The 13887-nt window shown below is 51.2% G+C and overlaps 1 protein-coding gene across 1 annotated transcript in view; it reads right to left on the bottom strand.

Moving 5' to 3' along the window:
• Positions 1-12185, bottom strand: part of PMEPA1 (prostate transmembrane protein, androgen induced 1) — a 45390-nt gene extending 33205 nt beyond the window's left edge. Inside the window, 1 exon segment of the mRNA XM_038158856.1 lies at positions 11612-12185. Coding sequence (XP_038014784.1) covers positions 11612-11714 — 103 coding nt within the window. The 5' untranslated portion in view covers positions 11715-12185.
• Positions 12186-13887: the final 1702 nt, after the last annotated feature.

Here is a 13887-nt window from a genome sequence, read left to right as displayed (position 1 = left end):
GATGCAGGATTTCATCAGGACATTAAACTCAGAAGCTGTAAAATCACTGTGCAAAAACCCAATTATACCTATTTTCGTAACAGCCAATTTAAGCTTGTATTTAGGTCCCCTCGCATACCCCTACGTTACATAAAGCATTTCTTCCACTTGAAACGTAGCTTTCTAAAGGCCATTTTGCTTAATTTAATGGATGCTTTATGTGGGTCTGCAAATCTCTAGAAACACAAGCAAGGAAGACACATGGCAGCAAGATACGGCGTGATCCCTTCCCGGGCATGCAGCAAGAACAGGAGAGATGAAAGGCATCTCCAAACCCACGAACCTGCTGCGACTGGAGTGCACTTGTGCTCTGAAGAGCAGCAAAACCCCACGGTCAAGTCAAAAGAGGAATTCCTGAACATCTGCACACACTGTTAACCCATTCCAGACCGGCCAGCGCTCTGCAGGCACTCAGCAGGATGGATCCTCCCCTCATCTCACAGCCACCAGCTGAACTGAGCCCACTCGGGCACTCTTCCCTTGGATTTCAAAGAGCTGCTTTCTGCACTTCAAGTAAATAAATGCAGTCCTCTCTTTTTCCTTATTTTTTTTTTTAAAAAAAGCTGCACTAATAAAAAGCTTGTAGCGAAATCTATTAAATTGAGTCTGTCCATTATGTTTATTGTTCCTTACAATTCAGGCCTGGATGGCAACTCAGTGAAGGTTGAAAAGTGTATTTATCAAGAAAACCCATGAGAACGATGAGGATTAAAAGCTATCAGCAGCACAGAACATGTCTGTAACCCTGCAGTTTGTTCTGCACCTCACACAGGACCCCCATCAGAGACCTCTGCCCCCTCTCCTCGTTTTTGAGCCCACCTCTGGCTCATCAGCTGACAGGACAGCCAGCACCTGCATTCCCAGAAAAACCTGAGGAAGGTGCAGCGTGTATACACTGCTATGAATAAGTCACACTAGAGAAACATAAACCCTGATTGCATTACACACCAGTGATCAGTATCATTAAGTGTTACACACCTTGAGTGCGTCTCAGCAGTTGGAAACACTGAATTCAAAATCACATCTTCCCATTCAAGCAAAGTCCCATTACAGTAATGTAAGTGTAACAACAAAAATGAGATTCCTGCTTATTACGTGGGAAATAATTGCAATTTAAGATAAATTTTCCCTGAATTGTATGAAGCAAGTGCCCATCAATCATGTTGTTTCTTCAGTGTCCTAAAGAGAGCACCTAGCAGGACGAGGTACTTTAGAGCTCAGTGATAACAGCCTAATCTGTATATGCCACTCTGAGGTACTGAAGCCAAGACACCACCCTTGGTAAAGTGGAATAATGGTGGAAATAACGAAAACAACACAGAAGGAGCAGGACTTTCCCCTCCAGGAAAGACATCTGCCCTCAGTGAGCCCTTGCAGCCGAGCTGGCACAGGGGACACCAACAACCCCTGACTCTCGAGGTCTCATTGCACAAATACCTGTGAAGAGCACAAGGCAGTCCAGCCTGGTTTCATGGCTGGAACAGGCACCAGGGACAAGCCCAGCCATGGGTCACTTCATCTGCTGAGCTTGGGTTTCACCTCGTGAGGAGAGCCCAGAGCTCTGAGGGTGAGCCCCACGTCCCCTCAGCACCGTGGGAAACGGCCCGCGAGGGTGTGGGAGGCTCTCTGCTTTGGGGGGGATCTTTTGTTTTTGTAAGAAATAACGACATTAATCATAACATTAAACAGAAACCACTAAGGGGGAGAATTTCCAAGCTTGCTCAGCACAGGGCTCAGCCCGCAGGGGAGCTGCCAGCCAGCGGCCACAGCCGGCAAATTCCCTGGGACTCGACCTCGGCAGCCAAAGCCAGGGATGGAGGAGTGGAAGAGGCGACGAGCAGACTCAGGACTGTTGTAGGACTCAGCTCGGAACTGTGAGTCTGAACGCTCAGTGGTTAGATGTCTCTTGGGAACTCATCCAAATGGCACTGCTTCTCTCCCACTTGCCCTGCAGGTAAATCTCGCATGTGGCTTACACAATCTGTTGACTTAAGTAAAGCAAGGGCAGGAGAAGAAAGCTGCTCAGACATCAGGAGAGGCTCATCAGTCCTTTGGGCAAAAGTCTGGGTCACTTCCCCCTCCACAGAGAACTCAGGGTGTCAGCCAGGCCTTGTCTCCCTTCATGGGAGCACGTGCAGCGAGGGTGCAGCAGAACACAGTGCTCAAAACATCAGTGCAAGGACAACAACAATGCATTGCCAAACTCTCCCATATTTTTGGCCAGTGCTGATGCTTAAATTCAGTTTGCAGAAACTGGAGTCCATGAGCTCTGTGTCCTAGTCAAGTCCTCTGAAATCAAACTGAGCAGTGACTGTCCAGGTCTCCCAGAGCTCAGGGAGATGAGGCCACAGCCAGTTCCAAACCTCATCATCAGTAACACTCATCCGTCCTGCAGACACGGGATGGTTCTAACATACTGTGAGACCACTCCATGCTCTGCAAGGGCCTTGTTGGATGCAGCTATCTCAGGTGCAAAAGCAGCTGCAGTGTGCAAGGCTGATGAGCAGGCAGGCTCTGGCAACCAGGGGTCCAGAGGGAGCCCACCAGAGACCCTTAGCCATAGGCATCTGGAGTGCTTCTTGCTCTCCTGTTTCCTATTGCTGACCTCAAACTCTCTTCCTCACAACCAGTTCCAGCCCTGGGCCCAGCTCCTCCACCCCTGAGCAGGGCAGGAGCCTAAAAGCAAAAGCCTAAAACCTGACCAGAGCAATCCTGACACAGCTGCAGCCAGGGATATTCTGTTATCGGAGTTACAAAGGGAGAATTAATTCTCACAATTAGTGAAAAGGGACAGAAGTAGAGAAAGGCCACTTGTAAGATGCTGGTCATCTTCCCTCAAGATTTTAAACCACTGAAGATGCATTTGGAATGAAAACTGACCACCTGAGCAGCACTGTGAGATCTCCTGCCAATGACAAACCCCACCCTGACCAACAACACAAGGTTAGTATACGGCCAAATTCTGTGTGTGAAGCTTACAATGACCAAAGTCTGCAAGAGCAGAGACAGACTTTGCCACTACAAACATCCCCAGTGCAAGTTCCTGATCCCTGTCTGAATCTCAATGAAGGCAGAAGAGCTGTGAGGATGGCGAGCTCCTCAGGAGGCAGGCTAGACACTCAATCCATCTCTCCTATCAGACCTGTGCTAACATTCAAACAGGACCTGCTCTTGCGATCTTCAGCAAGGAGCAGATGTGGTTTTGAGTAATGGTGAGCGTTACTTAACCAGTTACAGTCACTAATGTAATTGACACCTATTCCATCATCCTTAATACACCCACTTCTTTCTCCGATACCATAAATAGATTAGAAAAGTTTCTGCAGATGGCCATGACCCCATTTGTTTGTGCACTTAGCCATGTATGAATCACTCTTGGCTTGTAGCAGCACTCTGGAATTACTGAAAGATAACTAGTCGGCACAGACACCAATAAATGAATCATGCTTTCCACAAGACCAAACCTTTGGGCTTTTACAGACTCCAATTACAAAGTAAGAAGAAAAGAACAAAGAAATTACTCAGTCTATTTGCACAAAGTCATGCAGAGTTGATTCACAGTTTTACAGAATTATTACTGACAATCATTTGTAGGGGGTTAGAGTAACAAACCAGCTACTTTACATATTGGACAGAATGAAGAGATGGAAAAAAAAATCCCCAAGCCATGTCTTGCACATATTCTTTGAAAAGTAGCCTTGATTTTTGTGCCAGTAACTTTTTTCATCCTTGGTACGCTCCAAGCCTGGGGGTTAATCAGTTTTCATTCGCCAAGGCTAAATTCTGCTTTGCTGGGTTGCTTGGGCCAAGTTTGCAAATGTGGGAAATCCTGTTGCACCTGCTGGAGAGCACAAACCATCACAGGCACAATCCCTCAGCTCTGCAGGCTTCAGCAGGGTCTCAGGAATGGTCCAGAGAACTGCCACGTGCAAAAGCACTTTCCTTGCTAACTGCACGCTTCTGAATGCATACTGCAAGTGAAAAATTACCCAGTCTGAGGCATTTTATTAAAGAGATGTGCGAGACTGAATACACCAAGCACAAATGTGTGAACCACTTGAAAGCACTGTGGACATCCACCAACACTGACAACTTGTGAGGCGAGTTTCCAAAGATGTGCAAGGTGTCTTTACGTAACACCACAGTCTGGGACACGCTAACACGCACCACACACAGGGAAAAACACACCCTCCTCTAAATGGAGCATTAGCCTAGTCCTGCACCAGGGAGAAATGGCAAGTCTGACTACCTGGAGGAAAAGGGGACACTGATGGATTATGGCCTCTAGCACAGCTACCTCGCTGTACACAGTGTAAAAGCAGCATTTAGTTAAAAAAAAAAAATCTAAAAGCGAGTGTGGAGCGGATGCCAACCTGAGCCTGAACACAGACAGTGCCCTGGTTGTACATCTCTGAGTGGGATGGTGACTGACATGTCTCAGGGCAACATGCTCCAAATCAGCACCCTGTACCAGAGAGATCCAAAAACAGGGATAACGCCCCACTGAGCACAGTCACTGACAGCTTGGGAGGGATGCCAGTCAAATGTACACACAGCTCTATTTATCTAAGGCCTACCAGTACCCTTTGCATGTACTTGAAGACCCAACTTCCTGGGCGAATTTACCTTGCAAATGAAATCTGTGCCCTGTTTTACACACCTGCTCTATACGCAGAGAGCTGCCAGCCTGGTACAGCTCATCAGAGCCAGGAGAGGCCAAAACCAGCACCAGAAGAGATGCCACACAGCTCTAAGCCAATTTGGGAAAACCTGCTTATTTGTTCTCATGCTTGAGGCTGCTGATTCCCAGTGAGAGGTATAAACCTCTCCCCAGACTGGATTCAAAATGCTACGGAAAATTTAAATTAAAACCTTAATAAACGTTCCCAATTCCTACCCTTCTCCATAATACATAAATGAATGCAGCAAGCTCTCTTGTATAAGAACGTGTAGGCATCAACAACCTTCTCCCTCCAACAAGAGTTTATCTGAGGAGGTGCTGTAGATAGAAGGGAAGGAAAAAGGTTCCCAGTAGGGTTGTCTTCAGAAAGCTTGAGTCATTAGAGCCAAGATTTCAGCTGCAATGCAAGACTAAAAGGATGCATGTGCTAAACAGTAGCATGTCCTTCAGGAGGAAAAAAAAAAAGCTAAATCAGGAACCTGCAGTGTTAGGTGGCTGCTTGGATAAACACTGTTCAACACACCGCAGCAGAAATGCTAATGCAAGTTTAGTTTTCACACCGGAGAGATTTCAAAAGATTTGCAAAGCTTTGATAATATTTAACATCTTTACTAATTTCCTTTTTGGTGCAATCATAAATTTACCAGGGTAGCCAAAAGATCTGGGATGAACTACAAGTTCTAGCTGGCTCCAAAGCCAACAAGAATAATGTGTGCTGTTACTATTTTCTCTCAAAACATACCTCTGCAAAACTGACTCAAAATGAGAAAAGAAATTGTGAAACTGTCATTACAAAGAAGCATTTAAAATGCAGATCAAAGTGCTGCCTTAGAAGCTGTATTCCTTGCCAAATCATCAAAGCTCTCTTTACTCACAATAGCTCCCCAAATCTCCTGATTTGAACGATAAATTCTTACAGCTGAAATGTATCTGCTTTAAAAAAACAACAACAAAAAATAAAATTGAAAAAAATATAAAAAGCCCAAACCCCACAACTCCTTTCTCTGGTTACCAACTTCTTCATTAACCAGTTCATTGGAGCCACTTTCCTGTATTACTAAATTAAGTTTCATGGACGTGTTTATGCCTGCGTGCACACACACAGAGCACCCCGAGACCTCCTCAATGCTGAGAACTTGTCAGCCCTTGGTGGAGTCTGCATGCAGGGTCTCTCCAGCTCAGACGGCTGTGTGAGCAGGGTCTCTCCAGCTCAGAGGGCTGTGTGAGCAGGGTCTCTCCAGCTCAGAGGAAGGGCTGTGTGTGCAGGGTCTCTCCAGCTCAGAGGGAGGGCTGGGTGTGCAGGGTCTCTCCAGCTCCCAGAGGGCTGGCTGTGTGTGCAGGGTCTCTCCAGCTCCCAGAGGGCTGGCTGTGTGTGCAGGGTCTCTCCAGCTCAGAGGGGTGTGTGTGCAGGGTCTCTCCAGCTCCCAGAGGGCTGGCTGTGTGTGCAGGGTCTCTCCAGCTCCCAGACGGCTGGCTGTGTGAGCAGGGTCTCTCCAGCTCCCAGAGGGCTGGCTGTGTGTGCAGGGTCTCTCCAGCTCCCAGAGGGCTGGCTGTGTGAGCAGGGTCTCTCCAGCTCCCAGAGGGCTGGCTGTGTGTGCAGGGTCTCTCCAGCTCCCAGACGGCTGGCTGTGTGAGCAGGGTCTCTCCAGCTCCCAGAGGGCTGGCTGTGTGAGCAGGGTCTCTCCAGCTCCCAGAGGGCTGGCTGTGTGAGCAGGGTCTCTCCAGCTCCCAGAGGGCTGTGTGTGCAGGGTCTCTCCAGCTCCCAGAGGGCTGTGTGAGCAGGGTCTCTCCAGCTCCCAGAGGGCTGGCTGTGTGTGCAGGGTCTCTCCAGCTCCCAGAGGGCTGTGTGAGCAGGGTCTCTCCAGCTCCCAGAGGGCTGTGTGAGCAGGGTCTCTCCAGCTCTCAGCACTGTGTCCAGGTTCCAGGTGCTGGCACTCAGGGAGCTGCTCCCATGCTCAGTGCCAGGATCACCCTTGCCCCACTCCCCTGCACTCCACACTCACCCATCGCTCCTGGAGGAGCTCCCAGACCACCACTGCATTCCCTGCAGCAAGGAAGCAGCAATGCAGCAGCCACTGATCAGCTCTGGAAGACGGAAGTGAGGGTTCAGATCCTGCTGCCACAGAATTCCTCCCTGTTCCGGACTCGGCCGCGCCGCTCGCGGACAGAGCGGGTCTGGGATGCACTTCCTCACCTGGGACCTGCCCGAGTGACCCACCTCCTGCCACCCTAAACAGTCATAAAATAATCACCCAGCAATCCAGCCACACAGACAGGAAGAACACTGCATGGAAACATGCCTGTCGACACCAGTGATTCCTGTGCTTTATGGATGTCTGCGAGTGTGCTCGCGGCGTGAACCGAGCCTCCACTCAACTGCAGCGAAGTGGCCCTTGTACCTCGCTCCTCACCAGCTCTCCAGCCTGGCTCTGCCACTTTGATGAAACCCGCCAGGAGCAGACACACCGTGTGTCAGAGAACAGGAGGGATCTGATAAGGCAAACCACACACCAGTACAGCATCTCCCTCCAGGAAGCAAACTGGTTGGAAGTCTTCACATGAGACACCACTGCAAATAAATTACCTTTTTTTTTTCACTAATTAGGCTCAGCAAATTCTGACAGCTGCTGCTACCTGAATGAAACAACAACGACAGACACGACTGTACACTGAGTTACTCAGGAAAGGAGCTGGATTGTAATTACCCTTTATTAGTGACACCATGTAGTTTGGTACTTCCCTTGGAAAGGTCTCCTCATGTCTCTCCACTTATAATTTATGTTTACAAATTCATTCTAAAACTGGATTTATCAAACCACCAACTTTCAACTGGGAAATATAAAATTATTAGGTTTTTTGATGAGCAACAGCAAATAAAAGTAAGAACATGTGTTTGTGGGTGCTCTTCTCTCCATTCAAAAAGGAAGCAGTGGCAGCAGCTAATTCAGTATCCCAAATATTTAGAGGTAATCCCAGACCCTACCTTGGGAATTCCTGGCTTTAAGGAAAAGAATTGGTTGCTGTTCCCCACACACCCTTCAGTTCTGGTGTTCTCACAACCAGGATCTGAAAACACACTACAGAGGCAAACATTCAGGGGGTGGAGGATGCCTCCACAGCAGAAGCCAACAGGACTTACTGCAGCAAACACCCTGACGCTGACTGAAAAGGAAGAATGAACATGTCTTGCCTCCACTTGGCTCTATAAATGATCACCTCCAATTATACAGGATCATCTCTGGTGCTGTGTGCCAGTCCTGCTGTGCAGCACAGCACAACCCAGGTGTTCACCCACAGGAAAAAAACAAAGTTTGACTATTTCCCCTGCATTTCCCCCTCTGTGTCTTTTCATTCTCCCATTTGACATCAATTATAATACACTAAGACCAAAATCACTACGTGAGGGCACAAATAAACTGTAATTTTAATAAAGACCCCTGTGCTCTCCAAGCTCAGGGAATCAGGCCTTTGCTTGGGTATGAAAGGTGGGACCCACAGAGCTGGGGCTGCAGAGTGTCTGGGTCCCCTGGGACGGCCAAGGGCACACGCAGACAGCTCTTGGGCCACCATAAGTAAAGCCAGCTGTGCTCTGCTCCTCCAGGATCACACCTCGGGATGCTGAGCTCAGCAAAAAGCAGAGCTCGTCACAGACACATAACCAGAGCCAGACATCGGGAACTCCTCGGTTTGGCTGAGGTCAAACCGAGATGCCACAAACTGAACATCCTCTGTGCAAGCACTTTGGGGCTTGCTGAAACGCTGGGAGCAGCTCTGGCTTCCCTCCACGAGGAAAACTTTGGAGGGGAATAAAGAAGCACGTGGTTCATATCCACTCTCCCCTGGAATAAGCCATAGCTGCCGATGACAGGGTGTCGGGAAAGAAACGCATTTGTCAGAAAAGCAGTGTGAAAGTGGAAAGAAGACATGATCCCTGGTTGAGCCGTATGCATTTGGTTTGTTATTCGACCAAAGAACGTGAAAACCTAGAAGTCTCGGCTTGGACAGGAAGCCGCTCGCACGGTTCGCCCAGCCCAGCCGGACACTGCAGCTGGGGGGATCGGCCTCGATCCTGGGAGACGCAACAACACCTCCCAAAAATCCCCAACGCCTCGGATAACGCTCCTGGCACGATCAAAGTGCCTGCAAAGCCTCTGCCGAGAGCCGCGCACAGCTCCCGCAGGGATGGATGCCCGGGTGCCCGCGGGATGGCCGGGCGGGCAGGTGCGGGGCCGGGGGCAGGCACGGCGCTCGCCCCGCTCCCCGCGCCAAACCATGAGTTATTCACAGCCTCTTCCGCCACGCCGCTCACCCCTGACCTCCTTCACCCAGCCGAGGCGATTAGAGCCCACTGCTGCAGACGTCTGGCTGCTTAGCACCGCCCGGCATATTGGCACTGCGGCCCGGCGGCGGGCGAGACTCCCGCCCCCAAAAAGCCCTTTTCTAATCCTAATCTGGGAGCGCCACACACAGAAACCAGCTGCTTCCTCCGCCGCAGCGCCGCAGCCGCCATACGGAATAAAGCCTGCCAGGAAAAGGGGTTTGGGCACGGGTTGGACAGTTAACCTATTTAAAGGGTTGTAAATCAGAGGAGTTTGCGTGTTCCTCCCCCGTGCCGCTTTGCTGAAGCGCTCCTGCCTCGTAACTGAAAATTTTGGCTGAAAAAATTGAGGAGCATCTGGTGGTAGCTGCTCTGAGGTTCCCTCAAAGTCGTATCAGAAAGATACACAAAAATCAAGCGACTGGAGGAGGAAAAACGCTGTAGAATGAGTTTATCTCAGGGAGGCTCAGCTCTGCCCTTTCCACTGGAGCCAGGTGCAGGAGGCGAGCAGGTAACAGCCCCTGTAGTGCCACCAGAGCGCTCCTGTGGCACAGAGGTGAGCCAAGGCTGCCCGCCATCAGCAGGAAATAAATAATAACACTGCTGATAAGAAACCTACCCCAACACGAAACAGGGAAGGGCAGCAATGAGGGAGCTCGCTGCAAGGCTCCCAGGAGCTCAGCACAGGAGCGTCAGGACCCCAGAGCTGACAGAGGGCAGGGGACAAGTCAGGGAAGGACCTCGGGAGCATCAGGCACGAGGCTCCCACAACACCCATCCCGACCCAGGCAAGCTCTCCTCCGGCGTGCATTCCCATCCCGATCCAGGCAAGCTCTCCTCCGGCGTGCATTCCCATCCCGATCCAGGCAAGCTCTCCTCCGGCGTGCATTCCCTGCTCCCTGTCTCTCACACCTCCCATCCATAAGCAGCACCTGCCTCTTACCAAGCCTTTCCCATGCTGACAAAAATGGAGTGGGAAAATTATAAACTACGCTATTTCTAAAAAGTCAAGAAGTGAAATTAAAAGCCAGAGTTGTTCCAACAAAATCTCATGCCAAGAGTTAGACTGGAATAAAAGCTTTTTCTTCAAAAGACATTACACATTTTAATTCACAACTTCTATCACAACCATGAGCCTTGCTCAGACACAAAGTCTCATCCTTGGGATTCTGTGGGACACAGTTTAGGTTCAGAAACTGGCTGACACAAAAAAGAACTGTATCTTCATTATTTATACACTGCTATTGGTATGCACATCTAGCCCGGCCTGTTAAAGTCAGGGAAGAATAATGGTCTATTCAGTACCGGTAGTGTTAATAAAATCAGGCAAATCCAGCTTAGTTTTGTCTGAACACGAATGAGATTAAATCAAGATTAAAAGTGCATACAGTACAAAGGCTTTGGTTTATGCTAAAATTCAGAATGAACACATTTTAGTACCCGGTACACAAATGCCTGCAGACCTTCTCCGGGACTCAGACACCTGAATTAAACAAGGATGAAGCTGGAGAAGGAGAAGGCAGACGACGCTGGACAAAAGCCATCCAAGATACCAAGGGACAGATGCTCTGCAGCCCCGCTGGAGGTAACGGGGCAGATCCTGTGCTAGCAGAAACAGGCACAGCTCAGCTGGCTCTCCCTGCACGCACCGAGCGCCAGCCTGCCCCGTCGCAGTGCCAGGCATATATGCAAAATCCAGACTCCTTCCCAAGTTTTCCTTTTGGGCCATTTTGCATTAGTCTGTGCAGGGTTTGGATTTCAAGGCACTGAACAAGGTGCTAAGCAGGGTACAATCCTGACAACGTTCCCACTCTGGGATGCCTTGAAAACCTTCCCTTTACAGAAAATACCATTTCCTTAAAACTGCCAAAGAGCCCAACTCACGCCTCTCCTCTCAGCAGTAATATTCCTGCTCTCTCACCTCCGTGCACTTCATTTCCAAGAGGGAAAGAGCACACAGAGAAGTGGTGAATATTTAGGTCAGGCACTGCCCTCACTGCTACTCTGCGAGGGTTGAAAAATATTAATGAAAAACCCAAATCGCCCTTCGGAACAAAAAGCCCCGAGGGGCTGGAGAGACGGGGGGAACAGGTTCCCAAATACAACCCCTGCTCGGGTGTCCGGAGCGCGGTGCCCCCCGGTAGCGAGGCGAGGGTGATTTACACGGGGGTAGCGCAGAGCCGCGGGGGAGGCTCGGGAGCGCCCAAGCATCACCCCCGCAGGAGGGGAAGGCGCGGGCAGGGGCACCGCGGGGAAAGGGCGAGACGCGGGCGGCGATGGAGCCGCGATGGGGAACGGCGGGGATCTCAGCCCCGGTGCCGGCGGGGAGCGGCCGGGGGCGGCTGATCCCGGGCAGCTCCGGCAGTTGTGTCACACCCGCACCGACATCCCAGCGGCAACAGATGAGAGAGGGGGCAGGAAAAGCACTCCGGGAAAGCGCATCGCAGCCAAGGGTCCCGGGCGCCGCCGGGAGCCCCCGCGGGAACTTCCCCGCCCGCGGCGGGGCCGCCGGGCACTCCCGCGCCCCGGGCACCTCCCGCACCCTCCCCGGGAGCAGCAGGACTGGTACTTACTGATCTCCATGCTCTGGAACAAAGACCTTTTGCAGTTGCATGTGCAGGACACATTGGGCTGAATAGCTACGGCCGTGCTGTTCAGCCCCATGAAGTTATACATTTAAACACACACACACAAAAAAAAAAAAAGAAAAAAAAAAACTAAAAAAAAAAAAAAAAAAAAAAAAAAAAGGAAGGCGACGGCGACACAAAGAACTTCCCGGCCGCCGAGCGCTCCCCGGGCAGCACCACATAAAGCCGGGGCTCCTCCTCGGCGCGGGGGGGCGGAGGGAGGGAAATGCAGCTGCGATCAGAAATTGGAAATAAAAAACCCGGCGCGGCGCAGCGCCCCCGGCAGCGGCTCCGCTCGGCCCCGCGGCTGCTCCGCGCCCCTCCGGCCCGGGAAGCGGCAGCGCTGGGCCCGGCCGCGGCAGCCCCGCACTTTTGTGGGGCGCGGCGCGGTGGGAGCGCGGTGGGAGCGCGGCCCGCCCGCTCCCGCTCCGCTCCCGCCCCCCGCGCTCATTCACGGCCACGGGGACGCGGCCGCGCCGCCGCCGCCGCGGGCGGGACCGTGACGTCAGCGCCAGACGGGGACTGCCCTTCCCTTCCCTTCCCTTCCCTTCCCTTCCCCGCGCTGCCGCCGGGAGCGGGGCTGGGGCAGCTGCCGGGGGGCGCGGGACCCCCCGAACCGCAGAGCGGGTCAGGCTGGAAGGGATCACCCGGTGTCCCACCTCCCGGCTCAGGCAGGGACATCCCGGAGTACAGGGCACAGGATTGTGTCCAGACGGTTTCTGGGATATCTCCAGCGAGGGAGGCTCCACACCCTCTCCGGGCATCTGTTCAGTGTTCGTTCACCTGCACAGAAAAAAAAAGTTCTTTCTCGTGTTCTGGTGGAAATTATTTGGCATCAGTTTTGTAGCCTCTTGTCCTACTGCTCAGCACCATGGAGCAGAGCCTGGTCCTTCTTCTTGGCCTCCTTCCTCTAAATATTTGCACAAATTGATGCGATCCCCTCTAAGTCATCCCCTGAGTCCCAGCAGGCCCTTCTCTCTCAGCCTTTCCTTGTCAGAGATGCTCTAGTCATTACTGCACCCACCCTCCCACAGAGGATCTTTAAATACTCACCAGCACTGAGCCCACCCAGGTGGGTCCAGTGGCACCCCACTCCCAGCCTCCAGCAGGACCTGGCAGAGCTTTTGCTCAGCTCCAAAAGCACCTGGATTTGGGTATCCTGCTGGAAAAGCACCCAAAAGTCAGGCTCACCCTGCAACACCCGCCCAGCTGTGGGTACCCCCTTCAGCCCCGGCCCCACAGCACTGAGCCACAGGGCTCCGGGCTCACTTCACACAGCCAGTCCCCAGTGAAGCATTTCGGACAGAAAAACAGGAGAGACTGGAAAAAGGGATGCAGGGGATAACCCAGTGTGGCCATGGCTGAGCTCAGTGAAAATTCTCATTAGCTCCCATGGTGGTGCCAGCGGTGCTGCTCTGAGCTCAGGAACTATTCCTGATACATTCCCACTTTTGTTTCAAACCACAGGCTGTAAAACAGAGTGACCCCATTCACTGCAAGACAGGTAAAAGGAAAAAAAAATTATCTCTTCCCTATGGGCTCTTTGTGCCAAGCTTTAGTGGAGACATATTTTAATTTTTTTCTGGGAAATAAACCTGTGAAAACAAAGGTTTCTAATGAAAATGCTGAAACAAGCTTAACTAGAGTGGTGCGAAGTAGCTGCTATAAATCTTGGTGAATCCTGTTACTGGGAGATAAAGGCAGCTTCAGTTATCTTCTAAGAAAGCACATTTCCCCAGAACTGTTGATAGCTGTGATTTAGGATTTGGGAGTATCTGAGGCATCCCCAGCTGGGCCTGCATTCCCCAGAGATGCTGTTGGGAAGATGCACCGAGGTGGGGACAGGCAGAAATCCTATTCCTACAAAGCTGAAGCAATCACAGAAGATGGATGGTCTCAAAACTTGGGTCAGATTCAGTGGCACTCATTGGTAAGGTTTAACCTTTATTTCCCTGCCCAGAAAAGGAATTTATTTCTACAAACTAATGTTAAATACCCACCCGTACTTTACTCCTGCAGCCCATCCAGTCCAGTGAAAATGCCTGGAGAGCAGGAACAAGGAATTGCCAGGTTGTTTAATCTTTTACTCTTTGCCTCGACAGATGGTAACTCCCAACAATTACTAACCCAAAGGAAACACGGAAGGGGATCGTGTGGCTCGGATAGAAACGAGCTTTGAGGAGTTTGTGCTCCCCAGCACTGAGAACATGTGAATTATCCAA

The sequence above is a fragment of the Motacilla alba genome, chromosome 20 (assembly GCF_015832195.1).
Source record: "Motacilla alba alba isolate MOTALB_02 chromosome 20, Motacilla_alba_V1.0_pri, whole genome shotgun sequence".
NCBI classification, from domain to species: domain Eukaryota; kingdom Metazoa; phylum Chordata; class Aves; order Passeriformes; family Motacillidae; genus Motacilla; species Motacilla alba.
The sequence above is the reverse complement of the archived record's forward strand: the minus strand, read 5'-3'. Positions and strand labels throughout refer to the sequence as shown.